Source organism: Giraffa tippelskirchi, chromosome 8 (assembly GCF_054371585.1).
Source record: "Giraffa tippelskirchi isolate mGirTip1 chromosome 8, T2T-mGirTip1v1.2.pri, whole genome shotgun sequence".
Classification (NCBI taxonomy): domain Eukaryota; kingdom Metazoa; phylum Chordata; class Mammalia; order Artiodactyla; family Giraffidae; genus Giraffa; species Giraffa tippelskirchi.
Genome location: NC_137282.1, coordinates 148,384,714 through 148,410,997, shown reverse-complemented (window position 1 = coordinate 148,410,997; position 26,284 = coordinate 148,384,714). Strand labels below are relative to the sequence as shown.

Genomic DNA, 26,284 nt, shown 5'->3' with positions numbered 1-26,284 from the left:
ATTAGTTATAACAAATGATGGGGATTTCCTCAACTAGTCCCCTGAGACTGAGTATTCCAGCCCACATAAGCTTTAGAAAGTCAAGAGATACTCTTGGTGAGGGAAATAACATTACATCACTATTGTCCTTTAAGGTTTGCAAACAAAAGCTGGATACAGCCAATTATAAAAGTCTGAGCCAGATACCTTTGCCTTACCAAATTACAATGTTGGGGGATTTCCACTACAGTCCTGGGATGTGTCCTGTGAATCAACCAGTTCCTTATGACCTCACTTGACTTACTCTCACTGCTAACCATGTATTTCTTCTAGGAGAAAAAGGAACAAGAAAAAGGTGAAGAAGAAATAAGAGTGGTGAGTGATCCTATCTGATGTATACTTACCCTCTACTTTGTAATGTGAGACACTAAGGATGAACAACTTCCATAAAAATCTCCTAAATGAGATCATGCTTGTGCTCCAGGAATTCCATAATTAAGACAATATATTGATGGAAAGAGCAGTGACTATTGATTGACAGAGCTGTTTTTGACCTGACACCTGATACTGAAAAGTTGGTCAAGCTCTTGAAGCTTTGGCTGCCTCAAGTGTAAAATTTTTGTTCACTAAGTCTCTCCACATGCTTAGCCTTTGGAAAGATGAAGACAAAAGCTGAGATGTCACAGGACTTTATTATTGTCATTTGGGGCATCATTGTTGACTTGTTTGTTTTCAAAACTTTAGGTTTATATCTATATTAAAGTAAGAATTTTCTAGACAAGACAGTCTGAGACTGGCCAGGTAATCACATGTTTACTGTAATATTTCAATATCAGTACATCTTAAGGGCAGTGATATCCACTCACAAAGAGCTTTCAGCAAGTTTCAATTCTAACTCGTTTCACTTGAACTTACTCACTTTTTGGGGTCCTAAATTTTTATTACTTTAAAATTTTAATTATTTTTAAAATTTTGGCCACACCCTGCAGCATGTGGGACCTTAGTTCTCTCACCAGGGATTGAATTCACACCCCCTGTATTGAAAGGAGGAGTCCTAACCACTGGACTGCTGGGGAAGTTCCTCTTTTTATTTCAATAAATAGATTAAATCCTAGAATACTTTGCTTTAACATCAAGTATTTACTCTTAATATTATTTATTATTAAATAGTATTTGTTTAACTGTAGACAAAAAGTCTCAAATAAGAGCAACTGAAAAAACTGCATCAGATAGAAGTTTATGGGATTAATGCAAACTTTCCAATTGAACGATTATATCATATTTCCAGAACACAACCAGGTTGTACTGAACTAAGATCAAATTCCTCTTTAGAGGAATTTATGTCAAGAATAATGATGAATGATAAAATGAAGAACAGAGACCTAAAACTTCTTTGGAAATGATTGATTGGTTTTTCAAAGGTTAACTGTTAGTATGTAGTTGCTGCTATTTGAAAGTATAATTTGACTAATTTCAGGAAAAAATGTGTAATAAATGATAAAGGTTTCAGCATAATAACAAAGTTTGTAAAAATATAACAAATATAGTTCATTACAGTAACATGTTAGGTATAATTTAAGATTTAACCTTGCTCTATTTTGGTAGACTTAAGTTACTAGGGTAATACATCCTCAAATTGAGTAAAGCTTGTCAACAGGAAAAAAAAACACAACCTAAAAGTTGAGAATTATGTTTTATTTGGTGGATAAAACTTAGGACTTAAGTCTGAAATGCTGCCTCTCAGATAGTTCTGAGGGATTGCTCTGCAGAGGTAAGAGAGAAGCCAGGATATGTAGGAGCTTTTCTGCAAAGACCAGGTAATTAGAACTTTATTACTGTTAATGAAAGGAAACCAGTTATCTCAAGTTAATGAATTTAACACTTTTCAAAGTATGGAAAGATGCAAGAGTCTGGGCTCACTGAAATCATTCCTTTGATATGAACCCTGGTTATCTAGAGTCAGTATCCTGTTCTTTCCCATCCTGGGTCCCCTCAAGGTACACCGCTGGGGATGGTTTGGTGGCTTAGTGGCTGCAGTATCCTTTGTTTACTGATAAGGCAGGCAACATTGTTTGTTCACAAGGTCAAGTTGAAAGTAAGACAATCATACTATTCTTTGGAGTTAGAAAAATATATCACTTTAGTTCATTTCAGTTCAGTTCTCAGTTGTGTCCGACTCTTTGTGACCCCATGAACTGCAGGACGCCAGGCCTGCAGGTCCATCACCAACTCCTGGAGTCCACCCAAACCCATGTCCATTAAGTCGGTGATGCTATCCAACCATCTCATCCTCTGTCGTCCACTTCTCCTCCTGCCTTCAATCTTTCCCAGCATCAGGGTCTTTTCAAATGAATCAGCTCTTCATATCAGGTGGCCAAAGTATTGGAGTTTCAACTTCAACATCAGTCCTACCAATGAACACCCAGGACTGATCTCCTTTAGGATGGACTGGTTGGATCTCCTTGCAGTCTAAGGGACTCTCAAGAGTCTTCTCCAACACCACAGTTCAAAAGCATCAATTTTTTGGTGCTCAGCTTTGTTTATAGTCCAACTCTCACATCCATACATGACCACTGGAAAAACCATAGCCTTGACTAGATGGAACTTTGTTGATGAAGTAATGTCTCTGCTTTTTAATATGCTGTCTAGGTTGGTCATAACTTTCCTTCCAAGGAGTAAGTGTCTTTTAATTTAATGGCTGCAATCACCATCTGCAGTGATTTTGGAGCCCAGAAAAATAAAGTCAGCCACTGTTTCCACTGTTTCCCCATCTATTTGCCATGAAGTGATGGGACCAGAAAAATCCATCTCAATCATACAAATCAATGTTTACCAAGGTTAGCTTCTCATAAGGTGAGTTTAAAGAAGGCTTTCTAAATTCTGGCACTACTGATATTTGGGGCTGGATAATTATTTGTTGTGGAGGGCTGTCCTGTGCATTGTATGATGTTTAGCAGCATCTCCAAAGTCTACCACTAGATGACAACAGCACACACCTATTTGTGGCAACTGAAAGTCTCCAGACACTGCCAAGTGTTCCTGTGGGGGTAAAATGACCTCTGTTTAAAAACATTTTTCTAATGTTTCATCCTTCTTCAATGTTTTTATGATGGGATTTTTATGACAGATTCTGCAATAATATAACTCTCTAAAAGATTCACATTTAATATTAACATCTTAAAGATCCTGAAATGTCTTATTGCAGTGAAACCAATTTACTTTTGTTTAATTGAACTTTTCCCAAATATTTTGACTACAAAATCATTGGTATCTCAGTAATTGTTATTGTAAATTTCTGCATTTTGTTACAAAACATACTGGAAAATCATGGTGAAATTGAATGTTTACACAAGAACTTAATTCATTTAGAAGAGCAATTGTTTTGCTGGATACCCCAGCTGTGGTCCCTGCATACAGCCAACATTAACTACAGATATCTGAGTGAAGAAGCTTTTGAGATGCCTCAACTCTGTCTGCCACTTGCCCTCAACCTGCATGAAAGACCATAAGAAAGAAGTATCAGAAATAAGAAACTGATTGTAGTTGTTGGAAAGCCACTAAATTGCGAGAGGAAGGGGGAGTGATTTTTTTTGCAACAATAGATAATCAGAATTATTTATATTGTCTTTTATGAAAGATTCAAAGAATATTCTTAACATTATTCAATATATCATGAAATTAGTCCTGTGTAGAGAGGTTACTGCTTGAGATGAGTTATTTGACCTATCTAATTTCATAATGGGCTTCTCTGGTGGCTCAGGGGTAAAGAGTCTGCTTGCCAGCGCAGGAGACACGGCTTTGATCCCTGAGTGGGGAAGATCCCCTATAGAAGGAAATGACAACCCTGTCCAGTATTCTTACCTGAGAAATCCCGTGAACAGAGGAACTTGAGGGCAACAGTCCATGGGGTAACAAGAGTCAGACAGAACTTATCAACTAAACCACATCGACAACAATTTCATGATACCTTAGTAGAACTAGATATAACTAGAAGTTGCTCGCCATTGCTGCCTTGTAACGCTTCGTGAACAAAACATGCAACAATCAGGAACTATCATAAACCATGACCAAATCATAGTCCTTAAATTTGGTAATAAAGTAACCATTTGTCACAATCATATTGGTGCAGGCTTGGTAAGCCAGAAATGTGGTCAATAGTCTAATTCAAAACTCCTTTTTCATGTTTGATGATTTACGTATAAGTTTATATAACTTCTTAACAATCACATACAATTTTGTCCAAGGAACAAGCATATTTTTCATCCTAAATCTTGAAGTTTGTTCTGAAATAACCCTTTCAAAAAATAAGACTTAAGATGTAAACTTGTAATTTGGGTTTATAATGAAAGTAAAACAGTTTTAATGTCATTTTTTTTAATACTGTGCTAAAATGTGTCAGCCAAAAGGGAGAATATATATAATTCTTTCATTACATTACAAAAATTTTTTTTTGGTTTATGTTTGGGATGATGAAGTTTCCTGTGCTTGGGATGACACTGAAGTAAACTACAAGAAAAGACTTTCTGAGGTTTTTCTTTTATTTTTTTATGAGGACAAACTCATGACATTTTCACAAAGCCTTTGGTCTTAACCCAGGAAATCTGGATGCTTAGGATAAAGGCAGAGAAAATGAACAAGAGTACTCTAAAGGTGGGCTGCTATTATTAAATGCAAATATATTCATTAAGGAATTGGCCAAATAGGAAGTTATATTCCATTTTTAATGAATTTTTTAAACACACAAATATTCTGCAGGTGTGCAGTTATAATTTAATTAACCTTTAAAGGAAGCAGTGGTTATCAGCGGATAGGGGCCTGGATGATAAGATGTTATCTAGATCTAAGTTTTCACCTTTTACTTTACATACATGTTATGTAAAATTTTGAAATCCATCAAAAGCTGTCTTATTTCTTCTTTCATACCCTTGACTTTTTTGCAGAGTCAAAGCTCCAATGGCAGTATATTTATGGAATTTTTATTTTGAGTTGTATTGCTAGGAAAACATCATCTAATGGAAATGTTGCATGTAATTTTTAACAATATATATTTTCGGAAAACTTTAAAGCACTGATTAGGAATTAAAATATATTTTGCATGTAACATGTGAGGTACACAGTGAGGCTATGAAAGTTATCCAAATAGTATCAGGACAGACACACATACACATCTGTGGCTCACCCCCTAAATACAGTGAGTAAAAATGACTTACTGAATTTCTAAAGTGAAAAAATTCAGGTAACACTGATAAAGCCTACCCATCAGTGTGTATATTATAGAATTCTGTTTAGAGCACTAAAAAAACCGGCTTCGCTCTTTTAATCATCATTGTTTGGGTCATCAAGGTACTTGAAAAGTAAAAATTTTTACTAATTTCACTAACAGTTGCTTAGAATCTACAAAACCTACCAAACAATTTGATTGACCTGTTTTAACTATCTGATTTGCTCATGTGTAACCAAAAATTTTTAAGTTTCTGCACACACATAAGACACAGATCTGGGCAAGCAAATACAATAGATTTCATTAGCCCTCCATATGTGGGGATGTAGAACCTGCGCATATGGAGGGCCGATTCTATTACAACCCCATTTTATAAAGGTGCCTGAGCATCTGTGGATCTTATATCCATCAAGGTCCTGGGACCAATGCCCCCGGCATATTGAGGGACAACTGTACTTCTTGAGATTGTTTGAAAAAATAATAGGAACAAACCTTCTGTCTGGATATTTGAGATTGAATTTCTCTTTAGATTGTTGCTATTCCATCACTAAGTCCTGTCCAACTCTTTGTGACCTCACGGACTGCAGCACACCAGCTTCCCTGCTCTTCACCATCTCCTGGAGTTTGCTCAAACTCATGTTCATTGAGTCGGTGATGCCATCCAACTGTCTCAAGCTCCGTTGTCCTCTTCTTCTCCTGCCTTCAACTGAATCATATAAATTCTACTTCATTTTTTAAACTTCATTTATGTACACACAAGTTTGAAAGACCTATTTATTTCATAGGCTTATCTTAAAAAAATGTTCTTAAATGATAAAATATGTGTTCATAATTCTTGATGTGACCTTAATGGGAAAGCTTTATATAAACCAAACTTGAAAACCTCCTCAGTTTCATAGCTGTATCCAATATATGCCTCCTTGATTTTCTGTTTATCCAAATGGACATTATCATTCTTGTTAGGTACAGCTGAAGGTAAAGTCAAGCTCTTATTCTGCAGTTATTAAAAAAAAACTTATAGCTTATACTCATCTTCTTTCTTTATGAAATGAATGCCCCTTTCTGGAAGAAACACCCTATCTCTCATATATTAATTTAATTTATAAGATATGAATACAAAATGGCATATAAAAGATAGAACATTCAAATCCCATATCACCTATAGTGGTGATAATAATATTGCTTCTCTCAAGTGGTCAATGTATAACCATTTTTTTTTAATCTACAAAAATTCTCTGACTTTCATTCTACTAATGATGTAGAGTTGTCAAGTGTAAAAACTAAATGAAGATGTTATGACACATACAATATTCAAATCAGTAAAAGAATTCTTAGAGACCAAAATGGCAGACAAACCAAAGACTAATTTGAAGAAGAAGTAAAATTACTAGCTTTTCATCCCTTATCTACATAACTCATTAAGACATATTCAAACAAATGTGTTGTTTTATAATATAATTTAAAATCATTCTCAAATCCTCTTTGGCAGTGGCAATGTTTCCTTAATGGCTCCAAAGGGTTTACAACATGCTATTTCTCTCTCCTCTCTCTTTGGGAACTCAGTTACCCTGGCATTTTCCCTTGAAGTAATGCGTTTCTCAATTTGCCTTCAAGGTCACATCTGCATCTCCTCACCAAGACTCACCATCATGTGCATAATACGTTCAAAGGGTACAGGTATGGTTATAGGAAGCAAAAAGAAATATTAATGGTATGACAAAAAAAAGTAGAGTTCCCATGCCAGTTCTGTCAATAACTACATATGTTCAACACATTTTCTTCACGTGTAAAATGAGATATTGGTTAGATTGACTCTATGGGTCCTCTGATCTCAAATACTATGATTTAGACAAATTACAGATTGTTCAGAAGTTGCCCTTCAGGATGATTGGTCTTCCTGATGGATAAACAGATTGAAATTGAAATGGACATAATCAAGAGAAAATGGAGGAGAAGCTATTATAAATATTCAGGTCAAGATAACCTAGAGAGAGGAGAAAAGAAAATGTTATGAATGTTAGAGAGAGAGAGTAATTGCAACACACCAACTGGTTGAGTGTGAGTCAAGAGAGACAGAAGAAAAGGAGACAAACCCAGCCCTGAGACATCAAGTGTAGGTGACTGAGAACATATTTAAGAGAAAAGATGGGTAGTTAACAGATTTTTTAAAAATAATTCATCATATCTTGGTTGAAGATGTATAGGTTGAAATGTCTAACAAGTTGATGGCAGCTCAGAAGAGAGTCAGGGAAAGAGAGAGTTTGGATCATTTTCATGGATGTGACAAAGTCATGACATGAATGTGAATGCCACTGGCAGTGTTGAATGCCAAAAAAAAGTGTTTGACATTTCAAAGGACTCAGGGAGTTATTTAGATTCATCAATTAAAAGAAAAAAATCACTGGTGGCTAGTAAGGGAAAACCAAATAAAACAAAATGTGCTAAGTTGCTTCAGTCATGTCTGACTCTTTGTGATGCTATGGACTGTAGCCCACCAGGCTCTTCTGTCCATGGGATTTTCCAGGCAAGAATACTGCAGTGGGTTGCCATTTCTTTCTCCAAAACAAACTGAGCTACTTCTATATTCTTATTGACCATGTTCTTTTAGAAAATTGCTACATTTTCATTACAGTCAAGTATAATGTCATTTATCATAGATGTTTCATAGGTGTTTGAAATACATACACACATATCTACTACTACTCTTATGTCTTTATTAATTTCCCTTTGCGTTTTCTTAGTATATGTTTTATATTTTGGATCCTATTATTAAATGCACAAAGACCGTTGATAGCTTTGTCTCCAGTATAGATTGTCCACAACAAGATCACATGGTCCTTTGTGTTAACAATTTTTGCTTTACATTTAAACTTGCCTAAGGGCTTCCCTGGTGGCTTATTCAGTAACGAATCCACCTGCAAAACAGGAAATTGCCAGCAATGTAGGAGACCTGGGTTCGATCCATGGGTTGGGAAGTTCCCCTGGAGAAGGAAATGGCAACCCACTCAGTATTCTGGCTTGGGAAATCCCATGGACAGAGGAGCCTGGTGGTCCTCAGTCCTTGGGGTCACAATGAGTCCGACATGACTTAGGGACTAAATGACTACCATTAGTAAATTTACAACTCCAGCAAATTTTTTCCATTTTATTTTTTGTGTATTAAACAGAAGTGTAATATAAAGAATTATCAGGGTATGATAAAAGAATAAGGAGTTTGGGATTCCCATGTATATACATCTATATTTAAAACAGATAACCAACAAAGACCTACTATATAGCACAGGAAATGCTACCCAACAATTTTAAATAATTTTCTTGATGTGGTTTTTTGTACTTCACTTATCTACTTCATTTTAGATCTCAACATTAGGTTTCTCATCATTGGAGCTACCGACATTTTGGATGGCATTCCGTTTTGCTTTGGGGGCTTTGTGGTGTGTTGTGGGATATTTAGCAGTGTCTCTGGCCTCTACCCAGTAGATGCCAGGAGCACTGCCATCTTCAGTTATGACAATCAGAAATGTCTTCAGACACAGGTGAATGTCCTCTAGGGGGAGAGGCCAAAATCTACCCCTAAATCTGTGTCCTTTGAAAACAACTGTTTCAGATATATCACTTATTTTGTTTTGGAAATACCACCTATTGGGATTTGCTACTTTTAAAGAAATTGAGTCGTATTTTCTTTAATGAGTAAACTTATCCCATAATGCATTTGATGTTTGATTCTATTCTGGTCTCTATATTTTTTGTTGTTTATGTTTCCTTTGTTTTCTATCTTTTGTTAAATGGAAAATACATTTTGTGTGTTCCTATGTGTTTTTACGTGTGTGTGTGTGTTTGATATTTCCTTTTTAATGAGAAACTAAAGGCTTTATAATCTGTTCTCATATCTCATATGTAATATATATACTAGTAAATACCTACCTATCATCCATCTATTTACATAGCTGTGTATAGATGGGTTTCTTTTTCTTGGGGTTGGTTTTGGTCACTGCCTCCTCTACCATATTACAAACCTCCATCCATAGTTCTTCAGGCACTCTGTCTATCAGATCTAATGCCTTGAATCTATTTGTCATTTCCCCTGTATAATCATAAGGGATTTGATTTAGGTTATATCTGAATGGCCTAGTGGTTTTCCCTATGTTCTTTGAAACTCTGAATTTTGCAATAAAGAGCTCATGACCTGAGCCAGTGTCAGCTCCTGGTCTTGTTTTTTTCTGATCATATTGAGCTTCTCCATCTTTGGTTGCAAAGAATATAATCAATCTGATTTCATATTGACTATCTGGTGATGTCCGTGTGTAGAGTCATCTCTTGTGTTGTCGAAAGAGGAAGTTTGCAAGTGAGTACAAAGTATGTCTATATAGGTAGACATGCTTTACATTGTTATATAAATACATGTGTATAAATAAATATATACATACACACGTGTGTGTTTATATATATGTATATGTATTTCTTTTGATCAATAGAGCATTCCATCAAGGAATTCATTCTTATTTATATTTCAACCCCAAATGATAAAAAGGGTTTTGCAAACAATTGTCACTTTAGTTAATCACTAAATATCAAAACCTGTATTACACTAGTAAGACATGTTGCATTTGATGAATAAATAAGAAAAGAAAGATGAATGGACATGTCAAAGCTAAGATATTGTAAACAAATTTTAATAGAAAAATGTAATGAAGGATGATGGGAATGCAGACTAGAACTGGAGGACATTATTTCCTGTGGAGAACCAACGCTATTTCCCAGTCTGAATTCTTTCTATATGTTGGAAAGGATGAACAGTGAAAAAAGACAGGAGAGATAGCTCATCAACACATATATGGCTCTGTGAGTTATTACAATATCAAAATACTTCTCTTGAGATCGGCACAGATATGTTACCCTGAGTTTCCAAGCACCTTGACTTCCCTTTAATGTTTCCGCCTCATCTTAGGGACTCCTACTCTCTCACCACAATGGAATGATTAAAGAAATGAAACATATCAGATTAGGGAGCCTCAAGGACCCTGGTCTACCTCTATAGCTTCCTGTTCTGTTTGATGGTACTCAGGCTAATGATAAAATTTAAAATTATCCCTGGAAGAAGACATGCCTGACTCCCGTTACCTATTAGACGATCTCTCCTTTTCCCTCTGTCTCTCGCTTGAAGTATGTATGCTTCAGATCCACTTGGCCATAGACAAGGAATATACACAACAATATCTAAATATGAAGAATCTTTTGCAAGGTAATAATCTGCCCCACATAACATTAGCATACAGCCAAATATTTGATGCTTTTACTTGAAAAAATGAAATCTCAAGGAGAGAATCTATGAAATCTCTAGGCACATTTTCCTTGGATCTGGCATTATTTTATATTAGGCATTAAAACTTGTCCAAAGGTATAGATGATTCAAAACACCTGTATGATAAGAAACTCATAGAATAAGCTAACATAACTCATGGATCTAGATCAGAGGATATGAATATCCTTTAAGTGAAAAGAAGAAAAAGAAACATGGAATTACAGGGGAAATTTCCTTTTCCAAATGCTTCCAGTATTGCTTTCTTATTTAAGGAACAAATGCCCTCAAGACACTGTTGACAAATCAAAAACTTGTGTTCTGGAGTTATTTAGAGAAGCTGATGATTTGCAAAGCCCTAGTAAAGAGACAAGCATTGAGCTTATGGGGAAAAAACATATGTCTTAATACAAATGAAGTTAATGTAAATAACAGAATGTAATCAAATCACTGCTTTTGTTTATCCTGGAAACAATGTAATTCAAGAAAGCCCCATTATGATCCATCTTTTCTCCAATGTACTCTTTACATTTTCTGATATTTTATATCAAAAATAATGCAAGCAACTCTACTCAATACACTGTGATAGCCTATGTGGGAAAGGAATCTAAGAAAGAATGGATATATGTATATGGATAACTGAAAACAAAACAAAACAGAAAACCCAAACAAACAAAAACAACACATATCCTATCTGATTTTCTTAAGAGGAGAAATGGATTTATTTAGAGAGAAGCACACTCAACATAGTGGGCCATCTCAAAAGGTGCTGTGTTATGTGATCAGTTGCTCAGTCATGCCTGATTCTTTGCAGCTGCAAGGACTGTAACCAGCCAGGCTCCTCTATCCATGGAACATTCCAGGCAAGAATACTGGAGCAGGTTGCCAATTCCTACTCCAGGGAATCTTACCGATTCATGATGAAGCCCACATCTCTATGTCTCTGTGTTGGTAGATGGGTTCTTTACCACAAGCACCACCTGAGAAGCCCCCTCAAAAGTTCAGTTCAGTTCAGTTCAGTCACTCAGTCGTGTCTGACTCTCTGCGACCCCATGAATTGCAGCACGCCAGGCCTCTCTGTCCATCACCAACTCCCGGAGTCTACCCAAACCCATGTTCATCGAGTCGGTAATGCCATCCAACCATCTCATCCTCTGTCGTCCCCTTCTCCTCCCGCCCCCAATCCTACCCAGCATTAGGGTCTTTTCCAATGAGTCAACCCTTCGCATGAGGTGGCCAAAGTATTGGAGCTTCAGCTTCAACATCAGACCTTCCAATGAACACCCAGGATTGATCTCTTTTAGGATGGATTGATTGGATCTCCTTGCAGTCCAAGAAACTCTCAAGAGTCTTCTCCAACACCACAGTTCAAAAGCATCAATTCTGCGGCGCTCAGCTTTCTTCACCGTCCAACTCTCACATCCATACATGACCACTGGAAAAACCATAGCCTTGACTAGACGGACTTTTGTTGGCAAAGTAATGTCTCTGCTTTTAAACATGCTATCTAGGTTGGCCATAACCTTCCTTCCAAGGAGTAAGCGTCTTTTAATTTCATGGCTGCAGTCACCATCAGCAGTGATTCTGGAGCCCAAAAAAGTAAAGTCTGACACTGTTTCCCCATCTATTTCCCATGGAGTGATGGGACCTGAAGCCATGATCTTAGTTTTCTGAACGTTGAGCTTTAAGCCAACTTTTTCACTCTCCTCCTTCACCTTCATCAAGAGGCTCTTTAGTTCTTCTTCACTCTCTGCCATAAGGGTGGTGTCATTCGCATATCTGAGGTTATTGATATTTCTCCCGGCAAGTTCAGAGGCCCTGAAATATGGGCTGGTTAGTTTTTATGGTCTGGGTAATTTCATAGGCTAAAGAGTGGGAGTATTATTCCAACTATTTTGGAGAGGGGCAGATTTCCAGGAATTGGGCCACTGTCCACTTTTGACCTTTTGTGGTTGGCCTCAGAACTCATGGCATTGGTGGGTGTGTCATTTAGCTTGCTAACGCACTACAATCAACATATCCCAGATTCAACTTCTTATCTGATCTTTTGAAATTTTTCAATCCGTAACACTATGCCTGTAGTCATTTCCAAATTAAAGACCGTCACTCCACATATAAGTGAAAACATATAGAACAAATATAGCAAAACAAAAACAAAGTCACAGACACAGAAAAAATGATTAGTGATTGCCAGAGGGGAGGGTGTGGGGATATGAGCAAAACAGGTGAAGGGGACTTGGGGGTACAAGCTCCAAATATTATTTATTTCAGTTATAAAATAAATAAGTCACATAGATGTAATATACAGAACAGGGAATATAGCCAATAATACTGTAATAACTTTGTATTGATCATAGCTTAAAAATATCTAATTGCTATATTATATCGGAGAAGGCAATGGCACCCCACTCCAGTACTCTTGCCTGGAAAATCCCATGGACGGAGGAGCCTGGTAGGCTACAGTCCATGGGTTCGCTAAGAGTCGGACACGACTGAGCGACTTCACTTTCACTTTTCCCTTTCATGCACTGGAGAAAGAAATGGCAACCCACTCCAGTATTCTTGCCTGGAGAATCCTAGGGATGGCGGAGCCTGGTGAGCTGCCGTCTATGGGGTCGCACAGAGTCGGACACGACTGAAGCGACTTAGCATAGCATAGCATAGCATAGCATATTATATATCTGAAACTAATTTTATAAGTCAACTGTACTTCAATCAAAAATAATAATATATATTATTACTGCTGCTAAGTCGCGTCAGTCGTGTCCGACTCTGTGCGACCCCACAGACAGCAGCCCACCAGGCTCCGCAGTCCCTGGGATTCTCGAGGCAAGAATACTGGAGTGGGTTGCCATTTCCTTCTCCAATGCATGAAAGTGAAAAGTGAAAGTTAAGTTGCTCAGTCGTGTCCGACTCTTAGCGAACCCATGGACTGTAGCCTACCAGGCTCCTCCGTCCATGGGATTTTCCAGGCAAGAGTACTGGAGTGGGGTGCCATTGCCTTCTCCGATATATTACTATATATATTACTATATCCAGACAACTTTCAAGTATGTGAAGTATTTATTTCTGCGTCATTAAGGAAGAGAGAAAAAAATATTATTCCAATCTTAAAAATAGATAAACAAAAGAAAATATAAAGAGCATATAAGCTCCGTTTCTAATTAGGGATGAAATCCAACCTGATGTTACTTAGTATTAGAGGGTTTTAGAAAGGATGGCAAATATATATGTTAGTTTTAGGAACTAAAAATATCATGGAAAATTGAACATCATTTGAGCTATTTATTCAGCTACTTGACAGAAATCAATCATCAAGTTTAATCCTAAACTTTCAGCCCAAAAATGGCAATGAATGAATATTTGTCAATAGAAACAGACAAGTCCATTCTTAGTGAACTTCTTGATTGCTCTAATGTAACAGCAAGTTTTGATAAAGAGGAAGATCTGCAAAAGAGCACATACAAAAATTCAGGTGGATAGGCAGTGACATATGAGAAAGAAAGATAAGACAGTTATGACTTTTTATATAAAATATGCCTTTTGCATTATTTCAACCCACTCCAGTACTCTTGCCTGGAAAATCCCATGGACAGAGGAGCCTGGTAGGCTGCAGTCCATGGGGTTGCTAGGAGTCAGACACGACTGAAGCGACTTAGCAGCAGCAGCAATTTGCATTATTTAGCTATGGCAGTATCCCTTTAACAGGAAATATAGGGCTGTGAATCAGCAAGAAAGCACACAAGAAATTTTACAGAGAAACATGGACCTCTTTGGAATCAAATAGATCAGTTGGCCTCCACTGAATAAACAACTTAGGCTTTTTAAATTAGTTTTTTGCTGGCTATCTACGAAAGGTGCAGCACCTTTAAAATTTAAGGTTAAGTTGTCAATTCATAGGGCAGATTTTCCTATTATTAAGTTTCCAGGCTGCTGCTAAGTCGCTTCAGTCGTGTCCAACTCTGTGTGACACCATAGACGGCAGCCCACCAGGCTCCTTCGTCTCTGGGATTCTCCAGGCAAGCATATTGGGGTGGGTTGCCATTTCCTTCTCCAGTGTATGAAAGTGAAAAGTGAAAGTGAGGTCGCTCAGTCATTGTCTGACTCTTTGCAACCCCATGGGCTGCAGCCTACCAGACTCCTCCATCCATGGGGTTTCCCAGTCAAGAGTACTGGAGTGAGGTGCCATTGCCTTCTCCGAAGTTTCCAGGAGAGGAGGGGAAATTGGGGCAGCATTAATTTCTTAACAAATGGCACTGCTCTCAACAAGTCAGACTTTCACTGTCTGGGGCAAAACAGATACAAGCATGAGAGTATGGAATTTTGACCCAGCTTTAAGTTGATAGAGTCTATATAGCATCATACTTGATTCATTTGATGCAAAATCAGTATTGCTTAAGCTAAGGCAGTTAGGATATTTTTTAAGTGACATTAGTCTTTGCTAAGATTTCTAAGTCCCCATAAGAGCGCTTAGATAATTACTAAAGCATAAATACAGCAGGAGGAACTATAGAAAACATGAATGCAATAAAAAGAGATTATTTTCTTAATACAACTCACTTGTCAATTTACTCTGAGAAACATTTGGTAAAATTGAAACTAAAGGTCACAGGCTGCTTGAGATGCATGAACTTAAAAATTAAAGAAAGTCATCAACAACTTGGTTTATATTCATTACAGTCATTTCATTCAGGAAATCTCTAAAAGGCAAGTGGAACTTTTGAACCCATGAAAGATGAATTTTTGTCACCTTGGCCCTAGAGTGGCTTGAGGTCAGAGAATTAAAGCTATCGTAAGTTAATAACAGTTTGTGTAACCTTACCCTTAAGAAAAGTGAACATGACTGTTTGGAATTTTGTTTTACTGCATCATTTACCAGGATTTGTGTGTGTGTGTGTGTGTGTGTGTGTGTGTGTGTGTTTGCCCTTGAAAACCACTGTGTCACTTCCCCAGTATGAACTCCCTAAAGTTAGGGGTAACGTTTTTGTTCATTGTAGAAGAGAGGGCAACGTATGTTAGAGGATTCATTTTCCAGCCCTCTTCACATCCCTCCTGATTCCTCTTGAAGTGATAAACCTTTCAGCATCTAACTTGACTAATTACTTCTTCTATATCATTGACATTTAAACTCGCCACCCCACTGTTTCTCAATCTGTAAACTGGGGATGAAAAACATAGCTTTACATACATGTTAAAATAAAAAGATTTACATGAAAATGCACATTTTACCATAGAGATATATCCTTTTAGAAAGGACAAAACAGAATGTGTAAAAATCAAGAAAAAATGAGGAAAATGTATTGAGAGTATAACAGGAAATGAAAATCTTACTTACTCATCCTTATTCTATATTTCTTAGTATTCAGTGTGGAAATTTTGAAATCTTGACTTCAGCCAGCAATTTCGAATGAGAAAAAAATGCTCTTTGATAATACATGAGACACCTAAATGAAAGATAATGCTATATTCAAGAAACTGCAGAGAAATAAAGGTAAATGTTACAATAAATGACTGCTATAATTTTATAGGTCCTCTAACCCAAACTAGTCTCCAGATCTCACCATCATTATCTCTCTCATTTCCTTTTGGTCTAATTAATCAAAATCCTTCCTAGATGTTCATTTCTGGTCAGTATGTCTTCCTGAATATGAATAAGAAATAGAATACCATTCAATGTTTGAAATTATGGGCGTAATCTCAATGACGGAAATAGATGACTGGCAAAGGGAAGGGAATGCCTGATTAAATATATTCATGAAGATGTCAAAGCCTTATAAAGCCAGTATCTGGGGAAGAGAAAGCTATAGGACAAGAGCTTCCTGGTGAAGTGTGTCTCTTGAAATCATCACCACCATGGACAGCAAAGGTTCGTCGCAGAAAGGTATGTACAGCAGCTCGCGGAGTTGTTGGGTTTTATCGACGCTCCAATGGGGGTATTAATTTGAAATTTGAGGAAACATTCTCTTAGCCGGAGGTTTCAGGATTACAGAGTTTAAAAGAACTAGCTAATCCTGCTCTAGAAGTCAGTTGTATAGGAGCACAATAGGACAGGGGTTCTTGAATGGAGGAATGTCTTCCAGAGACATTTGGTTAATGTCTGGAGATGGTTTTGGTTGTCTTAATATGGGGCAAGGGTGCTACTGGTACCCAGGGGGCAGAGATCAGAGATGTTGCTAAACATACTACAGTGCACAAGTTAGCCCCCAGAACAAGTACTTATCCAGCTCAGGGTGCCAATCATGTCAAAGTTGAGAAACCTTGGACCGGAATAAGACCAAAAGTGTCTCTGAGTCCAATTCATCACAACTCCAGAAGGTAGAAACAAACATTTTCTAGTTACCAGGATTCTTATGTGGTGTGGCTAAGATGAGTCAGTCTGATGAAACTTTTAACTCTGAAGCTATAATATAGACAGTAACAGCAGAGTTGTCTCCTGCAATACTTTGTTGGGTTTAAGCCAAATGATATCTTAGAAGAAAAAACAAGCTAGTAATAATCGCCTTTACTTTCTTGGTTGACATTCGCAAGAAAAAGAAATTGCAGTTAACTAATGAGAACTTACTGTATAGCATGGACAAATCTACTCAGTGCTCTCTGGTGACCTAAATGGGAAGGAAATCCAAGAAAGAGGGTATATATGTATACGTATAGCTAATTCACTTTGCTGTACAGCAGAAACTAGCATAATATTCTAAAGCAATTATATTCCAATAAAAATTAATTTAACAAAAGAAATTGTAAGGCAAAGAAATTAATTACAAAATTTATTTTATGAAACAACAAAAACATTTCTTTTTTATCTCATCTTAGGCTGTGGAAAAAAATCCTTCAGATGATGAAGGTACAGATAAATGTAGTCAGAGTTAAAGAATATCTGTCCAGTTATGAATTTCCTGGAACCAATATTCCAATTTCTCTATCTGTAAAGTACTTTTTATTTATACTTGTAGATAAAACATTTAATCAACTGTGTTACATGACAGTAAAGTACCTAAAATAAACTCTTTGGAAATATGTCTTTGAAAAATTAAAAGACTGTTATATGAATTATCTCACAATATGGATATTTGTATTTTGCAACTAAAAGGTGGTTCATTCTATACTACATTCTATACTAAATAGTCTTTTAGATATTTTCAGGTGTTGAGGGGTAGGTATTTTTTCACCCTAAATCTTTAGCCCTTGCCCCGTTTTGTCTTGGACACTTCCAATTACATTTATTCAAGATTCCAGAGGAAAGGAGTTTTTTGATAAACACATTTTTACATTCTTTATTTTATTTGGAGCAGTTTGAACTTAAACACGATTTTAATCATTGCTTTTTTCCTTTTGAAACTGTAAGTTATTGATATGTTAGTGGTTCATATCAGTCCACCTGCTGAGATAGTAAATTGGCTCTACGTTGTCTCTGCTAATTGTAAAGGACTTTAAAAATGAATGTTTTATAGACAGAGCAGAACAAGTGGATAAAATCAACTTTCTAGGGTCACTGCTGTCATGCAAAGACAAAATATTTTTCTCTACTAGTAATGGCAATGACTGCTGCAAGCACGGGGTCATCGCAGCTACTGATGTGGTCCTTATTACACACATGCAAACCAAGAGCCCACATGCCTGTGTGTTGTGACATGAGGAAGTGAAAAGATGACAGTGTGGCCCCCCAGTCACCTCTATCTGCTAGTCATGGGACTTGGGGGAAAATCACTTGCCCTAACTCATTGTTTATCAATATAATTTTATGATCATAATGGAGATGATTGGAAAGAGCCCTGATGCTGTGAAAGATTGAAGGCAATACAAGAAGTGGGCGGGAGAGGATGAGATGGTTAAGTAGCATCACTGACTCAACAGACATGAATTTGAGCAAACTCCAGAATATAGGGAATGACAGGGGAGCCTAGGGTGCTGCAGTCTACGGGGTGATAAAGAGACTGGACTTAGCTACGCACAACAACAATAACAGTGAAGGCCAAGGCTATCTCAGAGGATTATCGTGAAACACAAATTTTACACATTTTTAAAAGCTTTTGGCAAAGTATCAAGGAAATGGATGGGGTTATTAAGTTGAATTAGCAGATCCAAGATGCAATATCCTTTTTCTCTTAGAATTCTCTTTGTACTCAATAGTAGGGTTCAGGTAGTCATGTGTTTCTTCTTACCCACTGTGATGGTAAACCACACAGATCAACGGTACTGTCCTTGTCATTTCAGTGTAAAAAATGCAAGCATTAGTCAGTATACAGTGAAAAAATTACAAACTCCTACAAGCTGCTGAGAATCTGCAGAGAGTCCCAAGACATTAAACTATCGCAGGAGAATGACCTAAGCACTCTGACTCACATTAATTTAAATTCCAAATGGTTGCAAAACACAGGAGCACTTCTGGGAGCAATACAAAAATGCAGGGAGTAACCTACTTCTGCAACTATATATCTGTGCAAATATCATCATCCATCTAAATCTACACAGTGGAAGTGTTGCTTCTTCCCCACCCCAGCTGCTACAGCACCAAATCCTGCTCAGGACAACAGGGAGAGATGAGGCTTCCCTGGACAGGATGGCTTTTGTTAACCTCGGGCTAATACATCATCTCAGAGTGGCTCATGTTTTTATTTAAGCAGGGTCCCGCCTGCTCCTGCTGCTGCTGGTGTCAAATCTACTCTTGTGCCAGGGTGTGGTCTCCACACCCATCTGTCCCAGTGGGGCTGGCAACTGCCAGGTGTCCCTTCAAGACCTATTTGAACGGGCAGTCATGGTGTCCCACTACATCCATAACCTCTCCTCGGAAATGTTCAATGAATTTGTAAGTATTGTATTTCTTGCTTATTTCCAGAAGAAACCTTTGCGTAAGTGACTGGGCTATACTATCCTTTAAACAAGAAGGCTGCATCAGCCAAACTTCAAAGAATGCACTTTCTAGGTCAAACAAGACATTAGCTCATAAGATGTGGTACCTGAATAAAAGATCAGTTTCATGAAATCTCAAAGATTCTTAAAGCATGAAATATCTATTTCAATTTCCTTTTATTTTTTAAATTTTCAAAATAAATTTAAAGCACCTGTATTTGTCAGCTTGGACTCTCATAGCAGAATACCATAGACTCAGTGGATTAAACCTAAGAAGTTTATCTCCTCACAGTTCTGGGGGCTGGAGGTCCTGGATCAGGGTGCCAGCAAGGTCAGTTTCTGGTAAGGGCTCTGTCTTCCCAGCTTGGCTTCTCCCTGTGTCCTCACAGGGTGGGGGGCAGGGGAGAGAAATGGAAGAAAGGCACAGAGACAGAAGAGAAAACTCTCTGGTGTTTCTCTTCATAAAGACTCTAAACATATTGGATCAGTGTTCCACCCTACGTGCTCATTTAACTTTAATTAATCTTTACAATCTTCTGGGCTTCCCTGGTGGCTCAGCTGGTAAAGAATCCACCTGCAATGTGGGAGATCTGGGTTAGATCCCTGGGTTGGGAAACCCAGGAGTAGGAAAGGCTACCCACTCCAGTATTCTGACCTGGAGAATTCCGTGGACTATACAGTCCATGGACTTGCAAAGAGTGGGACACAAATGAGCGATTTTCACTTTCACTTTCAATCTTCATAAGGGCTTCCTAGGTGGCACTAGTAGGGAAGAACCCGCTTGCCAATGCAGGAGACATAAAAGATGCAGGCTCAGGAAGATCCCCTGGAGGAGGGCATGACAACCCACTCCAGTATTCTTGCCTGGAGACTCTCCATGGACAGAGGAACCTAGAGGGCTACAGTCCACAGGGTTGCAAATAGTGGTACACAACTGAAGTGACATAGCTTGCACACAGTCTTCATAAAGGCCCTTTTCCAAACACAGTACTTTGGAGGTTTTTGCTTCAACACGTGAATTTAGGAGAGACACATTCAGTTCATAGCAGTACCTGACATAAAGCACTCTTAGGTGGGGCTGGGAAAAAGAAGCATCTTGATTTTCTGGTCCTTCAGTGTCCTTCTGGGCATTCTTCACCCAGGACACAGTAAATAGCCAATAAATGGGAACTGCACTTCAGTGAACTGGGTGGATAGAACATATTAGACAGAGCTGAATTCCTGTAATGAAAACAAATAATGATAGTTTTTTAAATGCTACAAATTACTGTTCTAAGATGTGCAATATATGGGTTTAGAACTACAATAGAATGGTTGGTTTATAATTGGAAACAAAATTATTCTCTTTCTCATGAAATTACTTTGAAAGTTGTATACTCTTTTATATCAATCAAGGAGGCCACAGTAGAGCAGACTGCTGATAAAAAATGGTGCTCAGTGTTTCTATTAAATTCATATAGTTCTTTTTATTCACTAGTTTTCCTTTCATCTTCCATTTTTGACTGTCATCGTTTTTCCAGATCTTCGAAGTAATCTCTTTAAATGTTCACAACTTTGGCTAAAGGTTAGGTTTTCTCTATCAGTGTGTCAGCTAGTTATCTCTACTCTCCTTCTCAGTCCATTGCTTACTATTTCCAAAAATTTTACGCCATGTTTTTCTGACTTACCACTTTCTCATCATCAATGACATTGTATTCTGCATCTGTGATGCACACTAAGCTATAGGTTTGTGTATTCAGATTAGTCAAAGAAAAGTTATAATTATATATCTTCTTTTAAGGGAGTGTATTGGTTCCAACCCAAAGTAAACAAGAGATTAAATGTCTATATAGGTATCATACATATGCACTATATTTGGTTCAAATACTAAAAAAAAATGATACTTAACAAAGCAGTTAATATTTCATATTTGGGTTATTTTTAGTGTTTGCTATCCAAATAGTAACTATGGGAAGGATGAAATGAAACAAGGGGAAAAAAAGAAGGAAAGAGGTTGGAATTTAGATGAAAAGCAACTGTTTTCAGAGATAATGGAAAGAAAAAGTAGGAAAAAGAATTACTGTCAATTTTTATGTGACTCTCATTAAAAAAATTATTCATCTATCATATGTGTTAATATTCTGCTAAAGGTTCATTTATTGAATGCCCAAACAACCCTAACGAATTGAATTTGCTTGATCGCTTCCAGGATAAACGGTATGCCCAGGGCAAAGGGTTCATTACTATGGCCCTCAACAGCTGCCATACCTCCTCCCTTCCTACCCCTGAAGACAAAGAACAAGCCCAACAGACCCACGTGAGTCTTTTTATCCGGGTTTTCACCAGAACAAGTGAGACAGTGCACTGGTGTTACCAGGCTTCAGGTTATTAGAGGTAATGGTAACTAGACATGCAGAGAAAGGTGGAGAAACAGTAAATAATCAAAGAGGAATTACATTATGTAGTTGATGAAATATGAGTAAAATCAACGGATGACTATAAAGATCTGTAGCAGCAAAATAAATAACAGATCTATAAATTGTCTATGCAGACAACATAGGTTCAACCAATGCATTAGATCCAGGGCTGCAGCCATTATACTGTATGAAAACATGAAATAAATGGAACGTCCATGTATAAAATATAGATTTAAAAAATTCATGAATATGTAAGAAACACAACCCCAGTTTTGAGTAATCCCTGTTACTAGTGACTCCTACATGGGAGTCACTCCTACACTGCATGACTTGAGCCACCAATTCTGCCTTTCAAGGCTCACCTGATTCTTCTACTTCTCTGACACCTACCTCATTCTTGACTGACTCCTCTATCACCTCTTATTTTTAATTACAAATCTCCCCCCAAAATGGGTCCTAAAAAGTATTATGTTTTGCTTCTCATGGCTGTGATGATTGCTTCTGTTCTGATGACCATACCGTCTACTGATAAGCCTTAATCATGTATCCCAGCTCCAAATTTTTATTATAATTGCTCCTTTCTGATTCCCTGAGCTAACCACAGTGCTAACATTATTTAAAATATTTCCACATGCATCTCCCCTTAAGTACAATCTGTTCTCTTGCTACAACTTTGTTAGTGATACCAGCATTTTTTTCATCTGCTAATCTCCTTAATAACAAGCATGATAAAATGAAGGAAGAAGGTCAAGAAGAACAAGGAGGAGGACTTTTTAAAATGAGTTTAAAATAAATTTAAAATTTATTGAGCGCTATTACATTGCCATACAATTTACAAAGTGCTTTGTTTTCATTACTATGTTTAATCCTCACGAAAATTCCTGTAGCACAGTGACTGTTATTACACTTCTTGAAATACAGAAACCAAGACTCAGAAAAATTGTGGAATTTGCACCAGTCACATAGGTAGTAAGCAGTGAGTCTGGGTTTCATCCAACTCAGAGCTCTCAGTCTTCATCTTTAAGCTACAACACCCCCAGGAAAACTATGCTGACACTCACCCTAGAGTCTGAATTTCATTTCAGCTCCTTACTCTCACTTTCCATCATGTTTCTATTGCAATGTCTATTTGATTCTTCTCTGCTGTTCATTTCCTGTACCATTAATGTAGTTCATGGCCATCAAGAAAGCAAGAATTTTAATTAGAGATGCTCAGCCCCTGGGAGTTTCATGTCCAGTCCTGGTAGTAGTGAACTAGGGGGCAAAATCCTCCATTGTGAATCTCACTGATGCTGTTAATAAAGACAACACTGTGCCATTTTCTCCCCTTACATATGTCAACAAAATAGACTGCTCTGATAGCTGCATGGGGGCTGATGTTGGGATGGATTGAGGAAAGTGTGGTTAGGAATGTCATATCTTCTTTATTGCCTCTTTGTTCTAATATCATAAAAGGAACTACCAATCAAAAACTAAAAATATATTAATGAATACTTCAATTCGTTAATATAAATGAATCATTGGGTAAAACTGAGGTGGGCACAGGTGGATTCCTTCTTTCCTGGGTCAGGTACTCCAGGCACATACTGAGTTCCAACAAAATACTTAGATTTCTCTCCCCAGATAAGCAAAGCATTCCAATATAAAAGAACTCACTGAGTGGATGGTAGAATTTCAGAGGGAAAAAGAAAATTCTTTATGTTATAAATTAGAACTAATCAGAAACATTGGTTACTAAAATAAGCCAGATTTTTAAGTATTTCAGCAATGTATAAACCAATAGCTTACATTTTATAATTTTGCAACCTTTACCACCTTCAAAAAATTTTCAATACCTATAGGAAAAACCAAGAGTTTTTTAGGTCAGTCACTGTGAGCAAAAACCACATGTTACAAAATCCACTGAATTATGCTTATTTTAATGAGATTGTTTCCTGTGGTTGTTTAGCATGAAGTCCTTATGAGCTTGATTCTTGGGTTGCTGCGCTCCTGGAATGACCCTCTGTATCACCTAGTCACAGAGGTGCGGGGTATGAAAGGAGCCCCGGATGCTATCCTATCGAGGGCCATAGAGATTGAGGAAGAAAACAAACGACTTCTGGAAGGCATGGAGATGATATTTGGCCAGGTGAGCAGCCTAATGAAGGCTTCCTTGCTATTCTCATGAATGAGAGTAGTGATTTCTGTAATGAGGAATGAGTTTTGAACTATCTCACTGTACAAGAACACAATTCAGGCCTTCTTTTTCTAGACTGCTATCATAAAGCAAGAACATGTTCATTCATAGTGATAGATTCTATTGTAACTGAATCAGAATTCCACAGCAATTTTTGACAGGTATAGTCTTACTTGAATTGCACAGTTCCACCAAAATCTTGCCTCTTCCTGGGTACAGATGGCTGGAATATTTTCAAGGATAAGAGAAGTTGAGAATACAATTTGCAAGATAAATGTTCAAACTATCCCATGATATCCTCTACTGAAATTCAGCTTGTATTCTTTCTCTGTTCTCCTCAAACCATAGGATGAGAGTGAGAAGAAAGAAGGAGAAAGTCAAAACCAAACTAATACTTGAGTTCTGCTTTTAGTTAGTTTTTATTGATAAATTACTAACAGATATCTGATAAACTGGCTCCAAAATCCAAGTGTAGAGACTTTCATGTATCTTCCCCAATTTTTAATTTGATAATTAGAAAGAACTAAGACGAGCAAATACTACTAAAACTCATAATAACTCATTATCTTTTGGATGCTTAGGTTCTTCCTGGAGCCAAAGAGACTGAGCCCTACCCTGTGTGGTCAGGACTCCCATCCCTGCAAACTAAGGATGAAGATGCACGTAATTCTGCTTTTTATAACCTGCTCCACTGCCTGCGCAGGGATTCAAGCAAGATTGACACTTACCTTAAGCTCCTGAATTGCAGAATCATCTACAACAACAACTGCTAAGCCCACATTCATCCTATCCATTTCTGAGATGGTTCTTAATGATCCATCCCCTGGGAAACTTCTCTGAGCTTTATAGCTTTTTAATGCATGCTTGGCTCTAATGGGGTTCATCTTAAATAAAAACAGTCTCTAGAGATGTCAAAATCTAAGATGGCAATTTTGTCAATGTTTCTTATCTTCATTTAATAGACAATCAAACAAAAATCCTTCCTTACAATTGAGAGAAAGAAGTTCCGATTAAAATTTGTCACAAATAGCAGAAACTGACGTTACAAAGACCATTAACAACTTACTTTAGAATCACAGCAAATTATTCTGGGTCAAGTTATTAGAATCAAAGAATTAGGTAATCATTCATTGTGTTGGTCATGCTACCAAGAAGACTGAATTTTCAGGATTTTTTTAGGAAAGTCAGCCAACTTTCACAGAATTATGCCAGACAATGTAAATGCTATGAAACTAGTGTATTCAAAGAGCATGAGGTTTACTGAACTGTCTAAAAATTGTTATAATGCTGTCTTAGTCCTTTTGGGCTGCTATAACAAAATATCACAGACTTAAAAACATTTAAAAACAATGGAAATGGATTTCCATTGCATGGTCAAGCAAGGCCCTCTTCCGGTCACACACTTCTTACGGTATCCTCACGTCGGGGAAGGGCTAGAGAACTCTGTGTGTCTCTTATATATAAAAGCAGTCATCTCATCCAGGAGGCTCCCTCCATCACCTCCATAACTTCCGCACCACCTAAAGGTCCCACCTATGAAACCCCATCACCATGGGAGTCAGGATCCCAACATATGAAATTTCTGGGGGACACAAAGGTTGGGACCATAGCAGACACAAACATGAACTGGCTCCATCCTCCTCCAGTAGCTGTCTTCACCCACACTCCACTGCATCCTCATTTCCTGCATCATCTTGCAACCATTCCATACATTCTATCACTCTGAGTTTAACAAGTCTAGCTCAGTTAAGTGTCAACTCCATCTCATATTCAGCCTATTTAATGTTTCTCTCTCCCCTACTAAAGCCCTGAGGGACCTATCAGGGAAAGCAGACACGTCCATTTATGCAAGGTTCCTTCTCTCCCTCTCTAGATCTTCATTCCTTGGGCTATGTTGGGATTAGCCAAGGGGTGATAAGATGGGAAAGTTCTGACATCACTGATTTATGTGGTGCTGATATAGCCTTCTCATGGTTAAGAGAGACTGGTCTGCAATTCCCCCTGACTGACAAACATCTGTCTTGTGGGGCACCCTTGTGATTTTCCAGGATTTTTCATAAGTTGCAGATACTCTACAGCATAGTTTCTTTTTTAACCTGGGGAAATGTTCTAGCACCCACAACTCCCCACCTACAGTATTCTCCACAGCTTCTCTGTTTCCCTCACTCTGCAAACACCCTACTGGAGAAAATTAATTGGCTTAAGGTCAGCTGCCTACTAGCTGACCCACCAGAAACCCATGTATCATCAACACTCCAAAAAACTGAATGGCAGAAATACTGGTGTGCATCTGATCCCCTCTTGGGATCTCTGGACAATTCTCTGCCTGGTCACATAGACACAGAGTAGATCAGGAAGTTGGATTC

The 26,284-nt window shown here is 37.7% G+C and overlaps 1 protein-coding gene across 3 annotated transcripts; it reads left to right on the top strand.

The window, feature by feature from the left end:
• The first annotated feature begins 312 nt into the window (after window positions 1-312).
• LOC145516658 (prolactin) lies at window positions 313-24,835 on the top strand. Of its 3 annotated transcripts, XM_081518057.1 has the most exons (7): window positions 313-354; window positions 6,815-6,877; window positions 15,859-15,990; window positions 19,121-19,302; window positions 21,535-21,642; window positions 23,691-23,870; window positions 24,500-24,835. In XM_081518057.1, the coding sequence occupies exons 3-7, from the start codon at window positions 15,948-15,950 to the stop codon at window positions 24,689-24,691; spliced, it is 705 nt and encodes a 234-aa protein (XP_081374183.1). In that variant the 5' UTR covers window positions 313-354; window positions 6,815-6,877; window positions 15,859-15,947; the 3' UTR covers window positions 24,692-24,835. The 3 variants fall into 3 exon arrangements, with proteins under 3 accessions (XP_081374183.1, XP_081374185.1, XP_081374184.1); XM_081518059.1 differs by lacking the exons at window positions 313-354; window positions 6,815-6,877; window positions 15,859-15,990 and adding an exon at window positions 16,353-16,380; XM_081518058.1 differs by lacking the exons at window positions 313-354; window positions 6,815-6,877; window positions 15,859-15,990 and adding an exon at window positions 16,353-16,380 and having other exon boundaries at window positions 19,118-19,302.
• Window positions 24,836-26,284: the final 1,449 nt, after the last annotated feature.